Source organism: Ceratotherium simum, chromosome 29 (assembly GCF_057802395.1).
Source record: "Ceratotherium simum simum isolate JZ-2026a chromosome 29, ASM5780239v1, whole genome shotgun sequence".
Classification (NCBI taxonomy): Eukaryota; Metazoa; Chordata; class Mammalia; order Perissodactyla; family Rhinocerotidae; genus Ceratotherium; species Ceratotherium simum.
In genome coordinates, this window is record NC_141928.1 from 14,028,601 (window position 1) to 14,053,567 (window position 24,967).

Genomic DNA, 24,967 nt, shown 5'->3' on the forward strand with positions numbered 1-24,967 from the left:
TACTAAGATTGAAACACAATAAATAGAAACCTTGAAGAGACCAATAATGAATAAGGAGGTTGAATAAGTGATCATAAACCACCCAACAAAGAAAAGCCCAGGACCAGGAGGTTTCACTGGTAAATTCTTTCAAATACTTAAAGAAGAATTAACACCAATCCTTCTTAAATTCTTCCAAAAAATTGAATAAGAGAGAGCACTTCCAAGTTCATTTTATGAGGCCAGCATTACTCTGCTACCAAAGCAAGTCAAAGACACTACATGAAAAGAAAACTAAAGGCCAATATTCTGATGGACAGAGATGAAAAAATCCTCAAAAAAATACTGGCAAACCAAATTCAACAGCACATTACAAAGATCATACACCAGGACCAAGTGAGATTGATTCCTCAGATGCAAGATGGTAAAATATATGTGAATCAATTAATATGATAAACCATATGAATGAAGTGAAGAATAAAAATCACATGATCATCTTAATAGTTCCAGAAAAAGAATTTGATTAAATTCAACATCCATTTGTGATAAAAACTCTCAGCAAACAAGGTAGAGAAGGAATTTACTTCAAGATTATAAAGGTTATAGATGAAAAGCCCACAGCTAACTTCATCCTTAACAGGGAAAATCTGAAAGCTTTTCTTGTAGGATCAGTAATGAGACAAGGTGCCTACCCTTCCCACTTCTAAACAACATAGTACTGGAAGTCCTGGTCACAGCAATTAGGCAATAAAAAGAAATAAAAGACATCCAAATTGGAAACGAAGACGTAAAATTGTCTCTGTTTTCAGATGACATGATCTTATATATAGAAAACCCCACAGATTCCACAAAAAAACTGTAATAACTAATACACAAATTCAGTAAAGTTGCTGGTTACAGAAACAATGTAGAAAAACCAGTTGCATTCTGTACACCAACAACAAACTATCTGAAAGAGAATTAAGAAAACAATGTCATTTACAATAGCATAAAAAACAATAAAATACTCGGAATAAACTTAACCAAGGAGGTGAAAGACTTTTACACTGAAAACTAGGAACATGGACAAAAGAAATAAAATATACAAATAAATTGAAAGACATTCTATGCTCACCAATTGGAAGACTTAATATTGTTAAAATATCCATACTACCCAAAGTGATCTACAGATTCAATGCAATCCCCTTAAAATCGCAATGAAATTGTTCACAAAAATAGAAAAAAACTCCTAAAATTCATATGGAAACACAAAAGATTGAGAATAGCCAAAGCAATCTTAAGAAAAAGGAACAAAATTGGATGCATCACACTTTGTGATTTCAAAATATGTGACAATGCTACTCTAATCAAAACATTGTAGTACTAGCATAAAGACAGACATAAAGAACAATGGAACAGAATAGAGAGCCCAGATTTAAATCCATGCATATTTGGTGAACTGATATTTGACAAAGATGCCGTTAATACACAGTGTGGAAAACATAATCTTTTGAACAAATGGTGTTGGGAAAACTAGATATCCACATGCAAAATTTTACAATGGCCAAGACATGGAAACAAGTGTCCATCAATGAATGAATGGATAAAGAAGAATTGGTATATTCACAGAGGTATATTATTCAGTCTTAAAAAAGAAGGAAATCTTTCCATTTGCAACAACATGGATGAACCTGGAAGACATTATGCTAAGTGAAATAAGTCAAACAGATAAAGAAAAATACTGTATGGTATCACTTATAACAGGAATCTAAAAAAAATGTAAAATTCATAGAAACAGAGTATAATGGTGGTTGTCAGGGGCTGGGGATGGAGGAAATGGGGAGATGCTGGTCAAAAATGACAGACTTTCAGGATCTGGTCCAGTGGCATAGCGGTTAAGTACGCGGACTCTGCTGTGGGTGGCCCAAGGTTCGCAGGTTTGGATCCCGGGGGCGTACAGACGCACTGCTTGTCAAGCCATGCTGTGGCAGCATCCCATATAAAGTAGAGGAAGATAGGCATGGATGTTATCCCAGGGCCAATCTTCTTCAGCAAAAAGAGGAGGATTGGCATTGGATGTTAGCTCAGGTTGTCCTGTTGCTCTCCACCTTGGTGAATACTACCTCGTCCATGCCCTCACTTGTGTAGCAGTGCAGGAAGGCCTTGCTTGGGAACATGGCCATGAACTTCTCGGATATCCTTGAACAGCTCCTGGATGGCTATGCTGTTACTGATAAATATGGTGGACGTTTTTAGCCCCTGGGGCAGGATGTCACAGACAGGTGTTTTCACATTGCTGGTATCCACTTTCATTCTTTTGCATGTGGATATCCAGTTTCCCAACACTGTTTATCCTTCCCCCCTGTGTATTCTTGGTTCTCTTTTCAAAGATTAGCTGATGGCACATGCATGGGTTTATTTCTGGGCTCTGTATTCTGTTTGGGAAGGCAGGATGTCCAAGAAGGACAGTCAGGGCTGAGAGTGGAGTGGCATTTGTAGGAAAGCAATGATGCTTTCAGGGAGTTTGCACTATAATTTGGTTATGTTTATGAAGGAGGCAAGCATGAAGCATGCTTTCATCAGTGATTGTGTATGGGGGCTAAACAATTTTAACCACACACTGTTGGGAAAGGGGGATTTCATGGGGAAGTCTTGATATCCAACAGGGCTCCCATCTTCAGAGTTGTTGTTGTAACATTGTCTACCATGAGTAGAGAGTAATACATTTCTTCTTATTTAAGTGACAGGTAGTGAATACTTTGATTTCAGTAGACCCATAAAGACAAAAAGAAAACTCGTTTAGTCTGCATAAGAGAATGTAGCGAAATAATATAGTTAATTCTTTAGATTCTGGGTTGTGCTAAAGCTTGAGATAATGGGCCAAAAATAAAAGGGTCTCCAAAAATCTCTTCATATAAAGATAATCAAACTGTGTATTATAGTATTATTTATACCCCCAAGTTGCAGAAATAAGTAACAAAATTAATTTAGCATTTACTGATCAAAAGTTACTTAGAAAGGAAAGTATTGTTAGTAAGAGAATGAAATACTTGTCAACAAATATTTGCCAAGTACATCCAACATGCCATCATCTGTCATAGGGCTTGGGAGACATAAATGTTTTGAGACATATTCAGATGGAAAATCAAATACATGAGATCAACGAAAATTAGTTTCTGATTTATATAAAAGATAATGTCACTGTGAGAAAAATGTTGCTCTACTGAAGAGTTTCCTGAGGGCCTTTTTCATGTTCCTGTTCCTCAGGCTGTAGATAAAAGGGTTCAACATGGGTGTGACCACAGTGTACACGAGAGCCACAGTGATGTTTTTGTCAATGAAATTGCTTAATGTTCAGAAAGGGACTGCCCAAATATTCCCCCATAATACAGAAACACCACAGAGAGATGGGAGGCACGTGTGGACAATGCTTTGCAGATCCCCTTGGTTGAAGGGACTTTCATGATGGTGGTCCCAATGTAGTCATAAGATACCAGGATACATATGAATGGCAGGGTAATGACTACCACCCCTACCGTGAACATGATCAGCTCATTAAGGAAGATATCTGAGCAGGACAGCTTGAGCAGGGCACCAAGGTCACAGAAGAAATGGAAGACAGTGTTAGTAGCACAGAAGGATCACTGGGTCAGAAGAAGGGTGTGGAAAAGGGAGCTGGCACAGGACAGGATCCAGGATATAGCCACTAGGAGGGCACACAGCTTTTCCCTCATGATTGTGATGTAGTGAATAGGGTGACATATGACAACATAGTGGTCATATGCCATTGATGTAATAAAGAAGCTGTCCAGGTCAGTAAGAAATATGAAAAAATACATCTGTGAAATGCACCCTGCAAGGGGATGGATTTGTACTTAGAGCATGTCCTTCAGCATCTTAGGGACGGTGACAGATGACAAGAAAACATCAGTGAAGGCCAAGTGGCTGAGGAAGAAGTACATGGAGGTGTGGAGGTGAGAGTTCAGCCTGATGAGCTTAAAGATGAGTAGGTTCTCTAGCACCTGGTCAGGTACATGCCCAGGAACAGGGTGAAGAACAGATCCCACTGGTATGGCCTGTTGGGGAGCCCCAGGTGGAGGAACTCCAACACACTGCTCTGGTTCTCCCTCCTCATGCTACTCTTTCCTCTGCTGCGAGTGAATGAAGGGTGGTTGAGAATACTAAGGAATCAAAAATAATCATTTTTAGCAGTCATGTGAAAAATATGTATATTTTATTTTGGAAAGTGGGAAACTTAACCTGTTTCTCATATGTTGGCACATAAAGGAATTAGAAAATTTGTGGATGAGGGAATGTTAATGAGAGCCAGCTTTTCTTGTTCCTGACAAAACAAATTCTTCTGTCTGTAGCACTGAGGATCAGACCATGGAATATGATGTCTCAGCAATGTTATTGCCTCAAGAACGCTCTGTGGTGAGTATTCCAATTCATCAACCATTTCACAGTAACCTTTAGAAGGTTTGACTTCAACACCCATTGTTAAATTTCACATTGAGGAGGCCTTTTCAAATAAAAGGAAGAAAAGAATGGTATTGTATTTGTTAAAGAACACTCATCAATATACATACATTTTGTTTATTTCAATCTGGTAGACGGTCCTTAAGAAACTCTGGATTATGTTAACCCATTCTCCTACTGCAGTCAAAGAAAGATTTTTTAAAAAAACTTTAATATTTTTAAAACCTAAATGACTTCATCTGTTTAAAAACTCTCAAAGGATTCCCACTGATCTTATGTTGAAGTGTAGCTACCTTAATATGGCCTAAAGACCCTGGAAAATCTGTATCTTTCCTACATTTCCAACCTCTTGTCCCTCACCCACCACTCCCATCCTTGTTAATTTCTCTGTTCTAATTTCGCCAGAAAGGCACATCTCCATTTGATGTCATTTAGACTCCTTCCCCTTGGTGGTTGTGCGTTTCCTGAGTTCCAATGTCATGTTGAGAAACTAAAGACCAGTCTGACTCCCAGGAAGTATTTTAGGCAAATTTATTAGTAGTTTATTGTCTACTGTCAACACACAGAAGGCTAAGTGACAACTCAAAAAGCCATCTTAAATTACAGACACAGCATATCTTTTCAAATACTTGCTAAATTCTGCCCCACTTTCTTCCCTAGGCAACATGATAACACTCATCCCATAATGAAAAATAAGGGCTATTATCAAAAGATGCCAAAAGAAGTGAGATTTAAGTGTATCCCAAGTTTCATCTCCCTCTTGAGTGTTCCTGCCATCTCAAAACATAACACCTGCTAATCAGTTGTGACAAGCAGAATGATGACCCCCAAATGTGTCCACATCCTAATACTAAGAACCTGTGGATATGGTGTGGTACACAGCAAGGCAGAATTAACATGCAGTTGGAATTAAGGTTGCTAATCAGCTGACTTTAAAATGAGATTATCCTGGATTATTTGGGTGGGCCCAATGTAATCACAGGTTACATTGTGATTGTACAAGAAGGAAGCAGAAGACTCAGTCACAGAGAGGTTTTAAAATATTATGCTGCCAGCGTAGGGGGCGGAGGAAGAGGCCACAAGGCAAGGCAGGCAAGTGGCCTCTAGAAGCTAGAAAAAGTAAGGAAACAGATGTTCCTCTAGAGTCTTCGGAAGGAATGCCAACATTTTCGTTTTAACCCAAGGAAACCCATTTCTGACTTCTGACCTCTGATCTCCAGAACTGTAAGATAATAAATTTGTGGGGTTTTTTTTAAGCCATTTAATTTGTGGTAATTTGTCAGAACATTAATATGGAATTGACATATGAATATTGGAAAGATCTTGGTACATCCTAATACTCTGGTCATCTGGGTACCAGTATGCAGCAAAATCCATGCGTCCTTCTCCAACTTCCACCTTGTATACAAACAAAGCAATAGCTTCCCAGAGACAATTCCTACCCAACAAGTAGGGAAATGAGGTTACTTTCTCATTAGAAGCATTCGCCACTAATCACAGAGGAGACTCTAAAACATCTCACCTACAAAATCACAAGATTGTCCTCTCTTTTGATAAGAAAAAGCAGAGTGGCAGAGAAAGCTCTTACTCATCCAGTGTGCCTCTATCCAGGAACAAAAACCCAGCAGAAGAACAAATAACAGTGACGGGTTTCAAATCTTCAGATTTTTTAATCTAACTATAGAGACCTCATCCCAATTCCTGAAAGGTGTCCTCACAGGTCAGTAAACCCAGTGTGAAAAGTGTTGCGCTCAAACTTCCTCCTTTTTCTAGTGCCACCTGAGGAGTGAGGCATTCTCAACCCTGTTTATCTCAGTGTGAGACTATGGGGAAAAAGCCACAGGTTTTAGAACAAGGTAGATTTGGCTCCTAATCATGGTTCCATTATGGCACTTTTGTCCCACAGAAAGTTTCTTCACCTTTGTGAATCTCAGAAAGACAAGAATGTTTACAAACACATATTTAAGCCCTTTGCATTTTATTGTAAAGATGAAATGAGATGACATGTGCAAATCTCTTAATATCTTTTCTTTCATAGTTCTCAATAAATGTTGGTATCTCTCCTGCCACAGCTAAAGACAAAATGCAAATCTACCCAGAGAGTGACTAGAGGAATTTACAATCTTTCACACACAGGACGAAATTATTCATATCCGTTCATTTGCTGTACTCTGGGTTTTGATATGTTGGACAAAGCCGTGGAATTGAGATTAGAAATGATTGGTAAAAATCAAGATGGCAAACCAGGAGCAGTAACATAGGAAAAGTGATCACAGAGGGAAAACCATCATTCTACTGCTAAAGTTATCATTCAGGCAGGTGAGAAACAGATGGACATTGTTTATCAGGGGGGAAAACTAAACAGGAAATTCAGGAGAGGGGCTGGTTCCCACAGAAGCAGCTTATGTTTCATATCCAGCAGCTGAGAGCAGTGTCCATGCCCCAGACTGTGTTTAGGAATAAACTGGATGATTTGCCAGGCAGCCAGGTGCCAATACATCATTAGCCTCCCACCACAACTCCAAGCCAAGGGCAGGAGGGTAACTGCAGTGGCCTATGTGAATAATAAAGTTCTACTTCCATGAGCTTGGGATCAAGGCATGTATTCAGCAGAATGTAAGAAGTGACTTTGTTTACCCTGATCCCAGCCTCCTACATCTTCTCTCCTTCAATGACCTTTCAATGAAGGTGTCTTTCTCAACTTCAGGTTCCCTCATATTGCTTCAGAAATTAGGAATGATCTGAACAGTCCTAGATATTCATAAATTAGGGACTAAATAAGTGACCTTTGGAGGGACATTTGTCCTTAAAGCACACACACTCATTCAGCAACTGGACCTTCAAAACCTACCATGGACAAGGCCCTGCACTAGAATGTTGTCCTGACTAAACAGCAACAAGTGAAAAACATTCCCAGTGTTGACATTTGGAGCATTTTTATAGTCAGTGATGGAGACATTTTGAGAATGTAAGAGGCCTTCCTGAAACTCTCAGCTTAACCACATAAACAGTTTTGGAATGCTTACATTTTGGGCTGTCCAGGCCTGGTTTTCTGTGTTGGAATCCAAAGCAAGTAGAAATTCTTCCTGAAAGACTCTACCCCTCTGTCTCTCTGTCTCTATCTTTTGGGTCACTTTTCTCTCTTTTTCCTCTTTCACTCTTCCTGCCTTCTCCTTCATTTTATCTTTCTCTCACTCGTTTTCTCCTTCTTCCCTCTCAGTTATCACTCTCTCTGCCTCTGTATCTGTATTCTTCCATCACCCCATGTCTCTATTCCTCCTCTCTCTCTCTATTTTTTTTATTTTCTCTTCTCCTCCATGCCAAAATCAGCTTTCTGATTCTTCCTCTTCTATACCCATATAAAAACCCATATATTGCTGAGAAAAAATACCCATTTCATCCCCAATACTGACCTTGCCTGAATTTATGATCCAATGTTTGGTGGTAAATTGTGTCCTGAGATTCTCTTTAGGGTACCTAAGTATCAGCTTCCAAGGTCCTAGACATTTCTTGGACACCAAGAAGAAAAGCTACAAGCTCAGACTCTCACTTTTATCTACCAACCCAAGATCTGTGAACCAAGGAATATAACTAGGCAAGGAGAGAACATAAGTGGTGGGGAGGGGACTTGTAATTTCCAGTTAAAAACATCCATCAAGCTTGGACTAACTGCCCAATTTTCCCCTTGATTCCTCTAGAAAAGATCTCCTGTGGGAGGCATGTTTGTGCTGGGAACCTTTGAGAATGAGCCCAACGAGAAAGGATCTCAAGCCACCCTCAGTCTCCTTTCCATTCCAGGCTCTCCTTCCCCAGCCATAATCATACTTTGGCATAGGATAAACTCCAGAGAGTTAAAAAAAAAAGAAAGAATTACTGGTTCCAATCAAGTCCAAATAGAAAGCCAAGTGACTGAATGGACCCTGAGAATTTAGGTACAACCGTATCCCATTCAAAGGGATCTTTTTGGGGCCTACCCACCAGATAACCTAAAGGAAATGACTTTGTGTTTCTTCTCTCTGGTGATCATTATGAAATGCGAAGTGGGAAGAGGCAGAGATAACCACCTTTTTTGGAGGTTTTATTGCTTTCTTGACAAACTTAGGTCGGTTACATCAAATAAAAATAGTTGTCAAGGAATAAATAAAAGAAGGGAAGAATGAAGAAAGTTAGGAAGGAAGAAAGGTGGGGAGGGAGGGAGGGAAGAAGGGAGGAAGGTAGGGAGGGAGGAAGGAACGAAGGAAGGAAGGAAGGAAGAAAGGAAGGGGGGAAAGAAGAAAGTTATGGAAGGAGGGAAGGAAGGAGGAAGGGAAGGAAGGGAGGAAGGGAAGACCAAAAATACCCCGCAAAGAAAATAAACTTGCAAATAGGAAAAAAAGTTGACACATACATCCAGAAAATTTGACTGTTAAAATTGAAAACCTCAAGCATATTGAAATTGATTTTTGAATAAAATGGTCATTTAATATGACATTTGTGATTCTTAGGGGTGAGATATATAGACAAAGAATTATTTATGGCTTGAGATAATAATCTTTGAGAGTTTATTTTGGCCTTTTTGATATCTGGCTTTAACGGGTGGTAGGTATAGTGAAACCTATATCTGGGCAGCTTCTTTCTAGCTATGATGACCCTGTATTAATGCCACAACTCCACGTATCTTGGAGAAGAAGGACTCAGAAAACTCTGTCAACTCAGAATTGTTGAATTCTAGTACATGTCTCATGGTTAGCATTCTAGGCAAAAGCCAGAGAAGCTACCAGAATATTGGTACTAGTAGCAGATTAGCAAACTCCAGGTGGGCCGTAAACTAGATTGGCTATAGGCACTGGATTCCCTGGGAAGGACACAACAGACACTTGGCGCACTGGGAAGGGAAACTCTATGGGGGACAAATAGGTGGGTCAAAAAGACAAAAAGAGATTGGATTGGTGGTTACCAGAGGGGAAGGGGGGAGGGAGGAGGGTGAAAGGGATAATTTGGTACATGTGTGTGGTGATGGGTTGTAATTAGTATTTTGGTGGTGAACATGATGTAGTCCATGCAGAAATAGAAGTACAATGATGTACACCTGAAATTTTTACAATGTTATAAACCAATGTTACTGCAATAAACAAAAAATTAAAAAAAAAAAAGACTTGTATAGAGGATGTAGGGAGCTCAGACACTGGATGTAAGAAGATATGTAAGCAAGCAGTACAGAGTGGTAGACTGCAAGGCACAGACAATGGTATGTGTGGTGAATTTGTACAGATTGAAATATGGTGAGTCAGGATGGAGACACCTTGGATTAAGGTCTCACATACTGTGGGCAGAAGAAAGACCTGTTCCTGGCGGCATGGGGTAGAAGGTCACAAGGAGCTTACAATGGGATAGATGCAAGACAGGAATCTAACTAGAATGCTAAGGAGAAGTTATTGATCCTTTCATTGCACTTGGTAGGCCTCTTCAGATTTTGGAGACAGCACATACCATGCCTGGAATACTGCTCTGACCAATTTGTCAAATGACTTGATAGACCACCAATTTTAAGTGGGATCTAGCACATTAGAGACCTCTGCAGCTGATACAGGTTTTGGTACAAGGGACTCTGCTAATTGGATCATCTAAATTGGCAGGACCCATGGTGCTGGAGGTATCCATGGTAGATAATGGCACCTCATGGAACCTCTGGTGAACTCCGTTAGAAGACTTGCAATGTAGAGTTTCTGAAGCTGCTGGCAAATTACTTGGCCTTAGTAGAGACTGAGTGCCTAACCAGGGGACATCAAGTGATTGGAGCTGAGTACTGGCAGACAAAAAGTCACATGGTCAGGTAGACACAACAGCAAATTTGGCATTCAACCTTAGTAGGTCTGAAAAGCAAAAGTAAATTTCAAAAACAGGTGACCTGGACCCTCTTACCATCTAACTACATTGCAGTGATGTCTCTCTCTCAGGTCACACCTATGGCTTCATGAGGGGTTCCATACAACCAACTGATAGAACAAATCCTGGGTTTCACTTGTGGGTCAGCTACATATGTTTGTGGGAGCTGAAAATTTACTGCTATTCCAATTCAGGTCTTATCAGGGTGGCTCTGAACAATAGTGATACAGGGGAATCCTCCCTGTTCAGAAAGCTTTTGAGCAGTACACCTAGTCCTATCTTTGAATAAATGGCCTGGGGTAGGAATATACATGGAATCTTGGGCATTGGTGAACGGTTTAGTGAGTTGTCAGGGGCCTAAAGGGAGTAAGAATGGAAGTTCAGAGACAAAGAGTATTTTGGGCAAAAAGAAGTGGATGAACCTATCAGAGTGGAATCAAAGTATAAGGGCTTTTACCTGGACAACTCGTTCACAAAATTGTCTAATATTTTCATTACTTATAAAATATATGCGTGGTTATGTAAATGTTATGACAAAGAAATATTTTTAAACACATAAATGCTTCTACTTCCAACAACAAAATACAGCTTCTGTTAACGTTTTGGAGCACATTCCTCCAGGTTGTAAAAAAATGATAATCTGCATTTTTCAAATAGTTGTAAACATGCCTATATACAATTTTCTACTATGTTCTTTCAAAAATTATATCATAAGATTTTCATAAATATCATTTTAGTGGTGATGTAATATTACTTCTAATGGATATATACCATATCTGCCTTAACGCTTCCCTTATTGATGGAATCTAGGCTGTAACTAATTCTTATCTTTTAAAATTATGCTGTAATTAGACATCTTTCTCCATAAAGCTTTTTCTGTATTAGGCAAAAAGTGGAAACTGTTATATGTCAAAGCCTACATCACCAACAACCAAATTCCAATGACTCTATTTTGTTACAGCTTTGGCACCTGGACTAGTTTACTTCTCCCCTGCAAATTAGCTATCAACTTGGGTGCCTTCAGCATTTGCATGAATGAACAATTCAACAACATGGCATATTTACTCTTTGATCTCATCTTCAATGACCTTGATCTTAATTCACTTTAGCCATCTCTTCCCATGGCCATATTATGAAAACTGGAATTGCTTTACCCATGAACGAGTAAATTTAACCATTTAATTCTTGCTCTCTCTTTCCACTATACTCATTATACAGGATCTTTGGCCTCATATTCTATCCAGTCTCTGATCCTGTCCGTTTTTTCCTCCAAATTTGTTTTGTCTTCACTCTATTACCTTTCCAGGATGGATCTAATGGTTTATAACTTTCTTACTAATTTGCCTAAATCGTTAACACAGTGGTCTTCCATCTCACCCATTTAGTCAAGTTTCAATGTTGGATCAATCCACCTAGCCCCTTTCTGGACTCCGTTGCTTTCCATTTATTCCTCAATCCACTGTGTTCTAGATTCTGTTCCCACCACTCACTGACATTGCTCCTGGTTACATCACCAAAATCCTCCTTACTACTAAATTCAATGGGTGGTTTTCAACACTTTGCCTTCTCTTCCCTTATCTCCCTTGGTCCCACATTTTCATATTTTATTTCAATGTCTCTGGTTGTTTTTTGATGCTTTTTGGGGGGGACAGTCATTCTCTTCCATTTCCCTAATTATTAATGTTCCCTGTGGTCTGTCCTCAGCTCTGTTCTCTTCCTTTCCCTCACTTTTCTTTCCCTCCTCTGTCTTCCCTTCCTCTCTTTCTCTCCTCTCCATTCTTGTTCTCTTTTCTCAATTTTTCTTATTCATCTCATTTCTATTTAGGCAATTTCATCCTCTTCTGTGTTGATGGCCCATGAATTTCTATCTCTATGCAAAATATATCCACTGTCCTCCTTAATTTCTTCTTGTGGATGACCCATAGGTACTTCATACTCAGTGTGTTAAAAACTTCTCAAATATGTTTCTCCTTCTGTTCCCCCTATCTCAGTGAATAGCACAACCGTACACCCAGCTGCCCAAGCCATAAATTTAGTGATGTTTTTGACTCCTTCGTTTCCTCATTTTATATAGTCTTGTCAAAATCAGCTCACATTAAAATAACTACGTCCTTTATATTTTGACTCTGAAGAAGACTTAAATCCATAATCTTTTCTCCAGCTCCATCATCTGTCTTAGATAGACTTCATAATCTCCTACCTAAATGCCTGCGACCATGTCTTAACTAGTCTTCTTGCTTCTGGTCTTGCAGTCTCACCAATCTATTCCTGTCCTGCCAACATTCCCTCCACCCACTGCAAACACATGCTCATTATCCATTCTTCACCCATAGTGATAATTTTTTAATATGAAACTGTTAATATTCTTATCAAATCCTCCTACTACTCTCCCTTTCCTTTTGGTTAAAGTGCAAACTGTTCAACATAGTTTACAAGGTTCTACATGTTTCATTCCTGCTAATTTCTCTAGCGTTGTCGGGAACCTCGTCCCTGTCCAAGTGTACATTTCAGCTGTTCTAACTTTCCTGACAACAGCTTTCCAAATTTGTCATCCTGTCTCTGCTCCAGGTCTTTTCCTATTCCTCTCTTTTTCTCCCTTCCAATTATCTGCCTCTGTGCTGTACACGTCACATTTTACTTGTTTTGATTGTCTTGGATCTCTGCTTACATGTTAGTTCCTACAAGCCCACCTTGCTTGATCCCTTAAATTTGGGTTTGACACCCCTCTTCTGTGTTCCCATAGCACTCAGCACTCACCTTCATTACAGCATTTGACACACACTGTCTTGTGCATCCCGCTCACCAAATTGGGAGCTCTTTGGGAGATAAAAACCTGTGTTTCGAAACATTTACTCACAGTACGCATAAAATCCTTCCCACACGGTAGGTACACAGTATTTTTACGAATGAGTAAAAGAATTAATACATTATTGGAAAAAATAATGTATAAAATGCTGTCTCCTCCACTTGATTCTCTGTCTCTTCTATATATTTTCCAGTCTGAATGGAAAAGGTTTCCAAAGGCTTCTCACACTCATTCTTATGGATAAATGATATATTTTGAGCCCTGATTATGTGCCAACTATTATGTGTCATACTGACAAAAAAACATGCATATCCCTACACGCATTCAGATGTTTCTGTACGAAGAAAAAAAAATCTCTATGTCTGAGAAACAGATGTCCAATAGTTCATTGATAAGTGTTTTTATTCCCTAGGAATAGTAGCAACTCTCCTTCCAGTTCCGGATTGGATTGAATGTGGGAAGAAAGAAGTCCATATGATACAGAGCCCACTGCTATAAGAGAGGCATCATGGTTCAGTGGAATTAGGCTTTAGGTTGAAGTTAATGTGTTTGGGTTTGAATCCTCATTTGGCCATTTTCTTTTGAGCCACACACAAAAACAATAAAATGAGAAAAATACTATCTATCTCAAGAATTATTGTGAGGCTTAAATGGACTCATGGATGTGAAAATTCTTTATAAATAAATGAATCTGCAAATAATAAAAGTCCTCATGTATATTCCCAAAGGAATTGACTATGTTTAGTATCTAGCAAAGGCACGTCTTCCCTGAGAATGGTTAAGGGAAATGCAATAATTACTCCCCAATGTCCCTCACCAGAAATTTGTGGCCTGGGTCCCCTGGGTTCCCAGTCTGGCTGATAAAAATGGACACCTTTGTCACTGTCTTGGTCTGAAAAAGAGAGCGTACCTCCTCCCCACCTCAGGGTTGAACTTGTGACTTTTCTCCTTGCCCCAGCTCTAAGGCTTTGGGAGAGAAAATGAGAAATTAGAAAATTAGTTCATGCCCCAGAGCTGACAGTACTTGAATTTATTACTCCCGAGCTAGGTAAGGACAGTATTTACTTCACTCACCAATACGTGTGTGTGTGTGTGTGTGTGTGGGTGTGTGTGTGAGTGAATAATCTGCTACAAAATCTTGCAGATCTGTGCCATGCACTGTATATAATTTTGTTGTGCCATCTCAAACAACATCAGTGGACACAATAATTACAATTCCTTCGGATTTGTACTTTCCTCTTCTGGAAAATGTTATATCTTTCACAGTTGTGCTGAATATCTGTCCTGCACCAAAGCTATGAGTATAACCTTCCAGAGTTAGAAATAATAATACTAATCTGCATTTTTTGCAAACAATTGTAAACATACCTATATACAATTTTCTATTATGTTCTTTAAAATATTATATCACGAGCTTTCATGAACCCATTTTAGTGGCTACATGACATTATTTCCAATAGGTGTGTACCACAGTTGCCTTAATCTTTCCCTTATTGATAGAAACTAGGTAGTCAATTAAAAACATTGGTGAGGATCTGATCTGTTTTTGTCTTGGAGCCCTGAAAATTCAGCTCATGATCAGCTGTCTTTGTAAATCCAGCAGCTGGTGTTCTAGGCCCTCTATTCACTTCTGATCATCTGATGAAGAACTGAGCCAGTGCATCCAGCCGAAGGCTTTGGAAATTGCAGGTCCCGTCTTTTTCTCTTTAATGAGTAGCACATATCCAAATGTCTCTTTTTTATCAAGTCATGTTCTGCTGTAGGCAACACAGCATGGTTGTTAGGAATATGGGTTTGAAATCAGATAAATCGGGGCTTGAATGATCTGTCCATCATTTTCATGCTGAATGATTTTAGGCAAATTACTTATACTCTTTAAGCCTTAGTTTCCAACTGGTTAAATGAGTATACTGTCTTTTTTGTGGTCCTCTTAGGCTGGCATGATACAAAGTACATGTCATAGCAGCTAGTCTATATTAATCACACAATAAATACGTGATTAATGAATGATTGTTATTATAATTTTATTGTTATCATTATTATTGATATTACCATCTAGGTACATGTCTTGAAACCGTAGATTTTCATTCATCCTCAAACTGCCTGCTTTACTTCCTGACATTCTTGAGTGCTCTCTGGCAGCAAGTACTGTCTTACTTGAGGATATAATTAATGAAGGCATGTAACATAGTGGGAAGAGTATACTCTTTGAAGCTGGATAGACTGGGATCAACTCTCAGGTTTACCATACCCTAGATCTATAACATTGGGCAAGTTTCATCACTGAGCCCCAACGTTCTCTTCTCTAAAATGAGGATCAGAGTGCCTGTGCTGAAAGGTTATGGCTTGAAGAAGTGAACAGTATTTGAAAAGCACCTGGTATAAATTAGGTGCTAATTCAGATTCTGTTAACAATGCGACAATGTCTAGCCTTATATCAGTCATATCAGCCAAATTGGAAAGACAGTAAATTTCATTTCAGTGTCCATAGCCCCTGCTTTCATCCCGCCTGTAATCCCCAACCGTCTCCCCTCCTCACTTGGTCTGAGGTAGTGCCCTTGTTCTGCCATCCAAACCTGTTCCCCAAACATCAACAGCTCCCAGCCATTCCATCTCAGTGAGAGTGCTGGCCAAAGGCTCTCTCTCCCCAGAATATTTACTTTTTTTTAATATTTATTTTATTTATTTTATTATTTTTAAATTTTTGTTTTGTGAGGAAGATCAGCCCTGAGCTAACATCCGTGCTAATCCTCCACTTTTTGCTGAGGAAGACCGGCTCTGAGTTAACATCTATTGCCAATCCTTCTCCTTTTTTTCCCCCAAAGCCCCAGTAGACAGTTGTATGTCATAGTTGCACATCCTTCTAGTTGCTGTATGTGGGACACCACCTCAGCATGGCCAGAGAAGTGGTGCGTTGGTGCGCTCCCGGGATCTGCACCTGGGCTGCCAGTAGCGCACTTAACCGCTAAGCCACGGGCCGGCCCCCCCCAGAATATTTACTTTTAAATTGAATCTATAGTTGGGACCTTCAAGCCCTTTTACTATTGCTAAAAGAATTTCAGATACCAGCAGGCTATTGGGGGTGGTGTTTTGGGTAGGGCTATGTAAGGCTCAATATTGTTCTGCATGTCCCTTCAAGAAAAACTGACCCAGATAATCTTAAGAATCTCAAGAAAATTAGAGAGAATATTCCATGACTCATTTTCCACAATCCATGAAGATCGTGGGGTCAGATTTGGGTCTGCTAGGATTCTCCAGGAGTCTGTGCAGAATGCCTTCTGCCTCTGGGACTAAGTAGCAAACTATCTGTCATCTGTTTCTTGGAGACTTAATGGTAAAGCATTCACAAATATTATGATTTGATATCTGCTTCCAGGCATTATACAGAGTCAGTTGGCTACTTTGCTGTAGTCACCGAAAGTTATCTTTTAACGTGAATTTTCACCTACAGGATTAAGTTGGTTTATAATTGCACTCTTCCTTTCACTCAGTCGGGGGTGGAGGAACCAGGACTGGTTTCAGGTTGCCTTCTGAATCTGGCTGAAAAAGTGATAGTGAGGCCAAGTCCTCGTTATAATCATGTCTGTTTCTAGGCTCTTTATTTTCCTCCACTGTTTTATTGGTTTATCTTTGTAAAATTACATTATTTGTTGTAGTCAATACAGCTTTATAATAGCTTTGATCTGTTGTAGTGAACACTTACCTTTTCTTTTAAAAAATATATAGATATTTTGATAAATATTGATTTGGGTTAGGAAATAAATCTCTTATAGGCTATTTTAGAGACAACGAAGGATTAGAATTCCTTTTAAAATTATGTTTGGCTTTTAGATTGTACTTCTTTGAGTGTGATGCCATGTGGCAACCAAATAACATGGGATCCCAGGATTATTAGGGTTAAATGTGGTTCTTTAACAAGGCCTGATGTAAGTTTCTTAAAGAGGAGGCTACGATGAATTTATTTGGATGTGACATCTTTTATTTGATCAACAAATTTATATTGTGTATGCATTAATTGTCTGCAAGAGATTCTGGGTCTATAGTCAATGAAAACTTCAGAAATAATCCTGGATTGTATAGAGAAGCACAGGATACAGATTTAAACAGTTTATTACACACAAAATTATGAAGGGTAATGAGATTTCTGATGTCAAATACTTTGTTTGCCTTTCAGAGATGAAATTCTGAGTCAAAATGCTTGGGTCCCAAATCTCAGCTTCTCCTCTTCTTACCTCAGTGACTGTGAGACTGTCTGACTCAGCTATTCCCTCTGAAAATGGGAATAATAACACTACCTACCTAGCTCACCTGCTTAAGACTGCTGAATCAGTTACGACATGTAAGCTATTAGAACACTGCATCAAGACAATGTTTAATAAACTTTAACTCTTAGTATTATCATTTACAGAGACTGGGACCAGATTGAGAAAGAAAGTGGCTGTATATTGTAAACCTATACTTTTTCTACTTTTATCCAGTGAAATATACATCAAATATAAGAAAATATGGATGAAGACATTCTCTAGATCAAAAGAACATCTCTATTATGCTATGCCACAATTGTCATTTTTATCCTGAGACATTCCTTTTCCTTCAACTTTCTCCACCAGTCCCTGCAGCTGATATACCAACAAGAGGAGGGAGAACCAGAGCAGCGTGCCCCGGTTCCTCCTCCAGGGGGTCCCCATTGGGCCTGAGCAGCAGAATGTGTTCTTTGCCCTGTTCCTGGGCATGTACCTGACCACGGTTCTGGGGAACTTGCTCATCATCCTGCTCATCAGGCTGGACTCTCTCCTCCACACCCCCATGTACTTCTTCCTCAGTCACTTGGCCTTCACTGATACTACTTTCTCATGTGTAACCATCACTAAGATGCTGATGAACATGCAGACTAAGTACAAACCCATCCCCTATGCAGGGAGCATTTCACAGACATATTTTTTCATCTTCTTTGCTGCTTTGGACAGTTTCCTGATCACTTCAATGGCCTATGACAGGTACGTGGCCATCTGTCACCCTCTCCATTATACCACCATCATGAGTCAGAGCATTTATGTCATAATGGTGTCCAGGTCTTGGCTCATTACTTGTGCTTGTGCTCTTTTGCACACCTTCCTCCTGGCCCGGTTGTCCTTCTGTGCTGACCACACTGTCCCCCACTTCTTCTGTGACCTTGCTGCCCTGTTCAAATTGTCCTACTCAGGCACTTCCCTCAACCAATTGGTAATCTTTACTGTGGGATTAGCAACCATTGTGCTTCCATTCTTCTGCATCCTGGTTTCTTATGGCCATATTGGGGCCACCATCCTCCATGTTCCCTCTACCAAGGGCATCTGCAAAGCCTTTTCCACTTGTGGATCTCATCTCTCAGTAGTGACTCTCTACTATGGGGCAGTTATTGATCTATATTTTCTTCCCTCATCCAGTAACACCAATGACAAAAACATAATTGCATTATTGATGTACACAATGGTCATTCCCATGTTGAAGCCCTTCATTTATAGCCTGAGAAATAAAGACATGAATGGGACCGTGAGAAAACTCTTGAGTAAGAAAATATATGCTTCCAACAGATACTTACCTTTCTTTTAAAACACCTATATGATCTTATTTCTACAATAAAATGTAAATATAAATTATTAAAAATATAGCTCACTAGGGGTCAGCCTGGTGGCGTAGTGGTTAAGTGCATGCACTCTGCTTCAGCAACCAGAGGGTTCACAGGTTCGGATCCCGGGCGCACACCGATGAATCGCTTGTCGAGTCATGCTGTGGTGGCATCCCATATAAAATAGAGGAAGATGGGCACGGATGTTAGCCCAGGGCCAATCTCCCTCAGCAAAAAGAGGAAGAATGACATCAGATGTTAGCTCAGGGCTGGTCTTCCTCACAAAAAAACTATCTATATCTATATATCTATATCTATATCTATATATCTATATCTATATCTATATCTATATCTATATCTATATCTATATCTATATCTATATCTATATCTATATCTATATCTAATCTATCTATATCTAATCTCACTTGTCTTCCTTCCAGAGCTGTTACTCAGAAATCTTTGCTGACTTTGTTCTTTCACCTGCTAGGGGGAGTAAAATAGGATATGCTTTATAGGATTTAATTTGCTCTTTTCTCACACAACGGGGATTGTAAAATACTTTGAGGATGCTATGAGGTCACTTTGGCCAGTATCATTGAATGGAAGCCATTGAGGCTGCCCCTTCTCCAATATTAAAGTTGTTCTAAAATGTGTTTGGCTTTTTGCATTTCCATTTCTAAAGAATTTTCCATTTTGATGACAATATGGCTTCTCCTTCACCCAGGCACCTAGGCATCCAGGGACCCTAAGCCCTTTTAGAACTGTCAGGGAGAACATATGGAATTTTCCCCTCCTTAATAATTAACACACTGCTTCCTTGTCCTTCAGCAATACAGCCTATGCTTCCTTTCTCCCCAAACACATACAGATATTCAGCGGCAAAATAAACATCACCTCCATTGTCTCAGGTCCTGGTTGAACAGCTTAATATGCATTAAAATCATCTAATTTAATCTTAACAACAACCCTACGAGATATGTTGGGAAAACTCAGGCTCAAAGAGCTGAAGAAGACTGCCTTAAAATCACAGTTAGTAAAAGGAAGATTTCAGTCTTGTCTCTCTGACTCCAGAGTGATTCAGCCAAGGACCATAATTGTTTATACAGAATGCTGTGTCCTGAGGAGGAATAATTACTTCAGCCTAGTGGCAGAGGATATGAAAAACTTCCCAGAGAAGGTGTTGCTTTACCTGAGACTTGACAGATCAGAATTATCCAGACACACAAAGCTCTATCTTGTCCAGATGACCACAGGAAGAGAGAGCAGCATGTGTCAGGATGTTAAACTGGAAGTTTTAACTGATTGATATACTGAGCTTTGATAGACACCAGATACCAAAGTGAGTTTTAAGATACAAAATGAAGGGCCAGCCCTGGTGGCCTAGTGGTTAAATTCTGCATGCTCTGCTTTGGGAGCCCAGTTCAGTTCCTGGGTGGAGACCTACGCCACCTGTCTGTCAGTGGCCATGTTGTGGCGGCAGCTCACATACAAAAAGAGGATTGGCAATAGATGTTAGCTTAGGGTGAATCTTCCTCAGCAAAAAAAAAAAAAAAAAGATACAAAATAAAGATGTTTATAGGAATAGATGTTTACAGCCCAAGAACCAGTTTCATAACTCTTGAGTTTCTCAACCTAGATGTAGATCTAAAACTGATAAGAGCTAGAGATTTGAGATTTTTGTAGAGTGGTGTATATTTTATTTTATTTTATTTTTTTGAGAAACTGCACAGTGAACCCCCAAATCTTCCCAACAGAGAATGGGATGCTTTCCTCCTCACTTGAAGCTTAGTGGGAGAAGCTTCAAAAAAATCTTTTAAAAAGTTTGATATATGTCCCTTGCTTTTATGAGAGTGAGAGCAATAGGAAAGATGAAACGGGAGGGGAAAGGGAACTGCAATTATGGAATGGAATGATGTTTGGGAAATACTTTCACTTCTTTTCTTGGTGGGGTAATAAAAGCAAAAATGTTTCCAATGGAGCACAGGCAGGTTACGTGAGAGAGAGAAGTGACATGAAACCATTTTCAATTCTTCTCAAGAAAACCTGTTAGAAAATCTAGGAAACTCCAAGAGAGAATAAGAGATCTGTAGGGAATACACCACTGCAAAACCTGGAGCTATGAGGAGACGCATTCATAGGAATAAATATATTTAGTTATATCACAGAGGATGTGTGGGAAGGCAGCCTGGAAGTCTCTGAAAATCCCCTGGCCTGGAAGTGACAACAAGAGAATGAGTCAGTTTTAACCATCATCCAGGTCAAGAGAAGTCAAAACCTTTTAATATGGTAGCAACCAAAGAAGTTTATTATTGTCACCCCTTTCTATTCTCCCATCTACTTTCCATCCCCAGAAGGTAGGTTCAGCAACTGCAGCTAGACTTGAGAAAAACGAGGGTAAAAGAGATAATATATCATTATGACTCCTTTTTGGACCTCAGATGCTTGCCTACAGCCAGATCCAATGGGGGAAAGGCAACTGTAACTACAGAACTGAGGTAGTGTTTGTGATAGAAAGTAATCTTTGCAATTTATAATACTTAAGAGTTAGAAGAGAATTTATGGTGTCCATAAGAGTTTTTGTTCAGTTGAAGATGAAAACAATCCTCAACTAAAGAAATTTGAAGGAAAAGCAGGAAAAAATTACATCTCCTGAGAAGTACTTGTACAGCATTCCAGGCATTAAGTGTGGTATATTGGACTATTGTTTAAAAAAAGATTTACTCCTTCCTTCCCAGGGCAAGAATATACTTTCCCACTCCACTGATGTTAGGCTTGCCCATGTGACCTAAAGGCTTTTTCACACCCCTGTGTATCAGTTAGCTCTTGCCACAAAAATGCTGGATAACAAATGACCACAAAATCTCAGCAGCATTCAACAATAAGCATTTATGTTACTCATGATTCTGAGGGATAGTTGAGGCTTGGCTGATCTACCTTAAGCTGATCTGGATTGGCCTGGTTATTTTTCTGGTCTTGGCTGGTCTCACTCATGCTTCTGTGGCCAGCTGCAGGTTAGCTGATCTAAAGTTGGCTCATCTGGGGTGGCTCAGTCCCATTCACCCCTCATTCTGTTCCTATGACTTGCTTATGGGCACTCTTTCAGCCTCCTACTCACTCTCTCTCTTGTCCTTATGCCCCAAACTAGATTATCTGTTGTTAACTTAGCATCATCATCACGCGCTTCTAAGGCTTCCTCTGCATTGTAGTTGTCAGACTGGAAACCATATTTTCCACATTTTTCTTTTCTGTATTTTTCATGTTTAATGTTGTCCAATGAGAGGAACTCGTGAGAGACTTAGAAGGCAGAAAAGGAGAAGCCATTATTCTATGGAGGTAGTTATAGCCAGAAGTATAGGCAGATGTGAGATTCACAGTAGTTTCCCATTGAGCTCCAAAGAGCCGCCTGCATGACCGCTGCAGATTGAGACATTTCGGGGAGGTTTTCAGTGATTCTTGAGATTTTCAGCTAGTACCCATTAATCTTTGGAAACTATCTGTTTTATGCTTTACACTACAATCTTTAGTGTTAGTTTTTTTAATCTTCAAAGGCAACTTCCTTGACCTCTTTTCTCCAGCTTCCACAACAGTTTTATAGGGAAGCAATTTTGTCCTATTGTCTTGAACAAATCCTTACTGACACATTTCCACTTAAAGATTACCCATCATTTATCCACATCTGTTTTTTGGAGTACCAATGAAATTACCTAATTTTCAGTTGAGGACATCTATTGCAGACTAGTGGAGAAAAAATAAACTCTTTAAAATTAATTAATTTTACAAACTTCATTATTAATATGAGGAAACATTAAAATGAATCTCTACATCATACATTAAAAACAATCAACTGTATATGAACAGACATTTTTCCAAGGAAGATATACAGATGGCCAATAGGCATATGAAGAGATGTTCAACATCACTAATCATCATGGAAATGCAAATCAAAGCTGCACTAAGATATCACCTTATACTCGTGAGAATGGCTATAATCACCAAGACAAAATATAACAAATGTTGGAGAGGATGTGGAGAAAAGGGACCCCTCATTCACTGCTGGTAGGAATGCAAACTGGTGCAGCCTCTATGGAAAACAGTATGGAGATGCCTCAAAAAATTAAAAATAGAAATGCCTTATGATCCAGCTATCCCACTTCTGGGTATTTATCCAAATAACTTGAAATTAACAATTCAAAGAGGCTTATGCACCCCTATGTTCATTGCAGCATTATTCACTATAGCCAAGGCTTGGAAGTAACCCAAGTGTCCATCAACAGATGACTGAATAAAGAAGATGTGGTATATATATACAATGGAATACTACTCAGCCATAAAAAAAGACAAAATTGTCCCATTTGCAACAACATAGATGGACCTGGAGGGTATTATATTAAGTGAAATAAGCCAGAGAAATACAGATACTGTATGACCTCTCTCATATGTGGAATATAAACTAACACATGGACAGAGAGCTCAGTTTGGTGGTTACCGGGGGAAGGGAGTTGGGAGTGGGCACAAGAGGTTAAGGGGCGCATTTATATGGTGACTGACAAATAATAATGTACAACTGGAATCTCACAATGTTATAAACTATTATGACCTCAATAAAAATAAGAATAAAAAAATCAACTCTATATATTTCAAGGACTGAAAGCAAAATTTTAAAATTTTATGTAAAAGTATAACACACTATCTTTATGTACATGAGACAGGGAAGTCCTTTTTTTCTTTTCAAAAATTCAGGTATTTTTGGTTTGAACCACACGGAAAAGCACATGCTTTACTAGCCAATGCCAGTAAAAAACTCTATCGGGGATGGAAATCTTCAAAGTGCTATAACAACTGGATCCTGTTGAGTTGTTATCAAAGCATATGCTATTGATATTGTATCATTCTGTTCTGAGACATCTAGCTCAGTTTCTTATCACAGTGTGTTAATTGTGTCAAGGGCATGGATTTCACTCTAGACATTCAATTGGCTTTTATTTTCCAAGGTCACAAACTTCCCCCAGACTCTGGACAATGCCTTGCATATATGAGCTGTTAGTCACAAGGTGTTTGTGGGTATGTGTGTGTGTGTGTGTGTGTGTGTGTGTGTGTGTGTTGAATTAATACTAATATCTCTGAGTTTAATGGACATTTACTCTGACACTGACACTATAGTACTATATGAGTCTTGTAGGTTACTTTGCTGAACAACTCTATCCTTTGAGTAAGAGTATAGGACGGGACCACCCAATGCTGAGTTGTCTGTAGCAAACTGTGCTAGAGGGGATTCCACTGAAGTATTCCTACTATTTATGCAAATTCAAGATGTTCCCTCTGACAAGAAATCTTGAGTCCACCCTTCCTCAGACTCTGCACTTTTCCTGATGCCACATCCAGTCTTTGTTGTCTTTGAAACAGAATAGTTGCTGTTTTCAAGGTGACTTTCTCAAGGAAGCATGTTAAATTCAAGAACTCAAATCATAAAATAATGCATTAACTTTAATCACATTAAAATTAAGACATTAATAGATAGTAAAAAAAAACAAAAATAACAAGATTCCAATAATAAAAGGTATTTGAAGTATATATAACTGACAAAGGATTTATTTCCAGATTATATGAAGTCTGTCTTACAATACAATAAATAAAAGATAACCCAATAAAAAAGCAGGGAAAAGAAATAATCATGTATCTCAAAAGGGAAATTTTGTATCAAGAAGGATACTGATGGCTGCTATAATCATCCAGTGTGGGTTGATGGCGTTTTACTATGTAGTAATTCAGGGACCAGGTTCAATTATCTCTCCAGGCAGCAGGTCATTTGCTTCCAGACAATCGAGGAGAAGACACATACACTTCTTTAAAATTCTAGCCAGGAAACAAGACACATTCTCTTCCATTGTGGAGAATATGTCACGTACCTACTCCTAGATTAGTAGAAAATGTGGCAGCGACCTCCCAGTGATGACTTCACACATGGGAAGGAGGTCATGAAATTTTGGTGGACAGCCAGCCATCTCTGCCACAAATATCCAATAAACATAGGCTAAGATGCTCTACCTCATAAGTAATCAGGTAAATAGAAAGTAAAACCACAATGAGATATTTTTCTATTCACCAGAATTGGAAAAATTAAGAAATTTGTCAATACCAAGTATTGTTGAAGAAGTAAAGTAACAGGAACTCTCATACTCAGCTGATAGAGATTTAAATTTATATAACTTTTAAAAATTAAGAGACTTTATTTCTTAGAGTAATTTTAGGTT

At 39.1% G+C, this 24,967-nt stretch overlaps 1 protein-coding gene and 1 pseudogene across 1 annotated transcript; one reads left to right on the forward strand and one right to left on the reverse strand.

Annotated features, from left to right (window-relative positions):
• Positions 1 to 3,156: 3,156 nt before the first annotated feature.
• On the reverse strand, positions 3,157 to 4,093 carry LOC147913213 (olfactory receptor 1J2-like; annotated as a pseudogene).
• An 11,437-nt stretch (positions 4,094 to 15,530) lies between these two features.
• Positions 15,531 to 18,700, forward strand: LOC101393117 (olfactory receptor 1J1-like). Its single transcript, XM_087419376.1, has 3 exons — positions 15,531 to 15,574; positions 16,560 to 16,662; positions 17,744 to 18,700. Exons 1-3 carry the CDS (start codon positions 15,531 to 15,533, stop codon positions 18,698 to 18,700), a joined length of 1,104 nt encoding a protein of 367 aa, XP_087275502.1.
• The last annotated feature ends 6,267 nt before the right edge of the window (positions 18,701 to 24,967 follow it).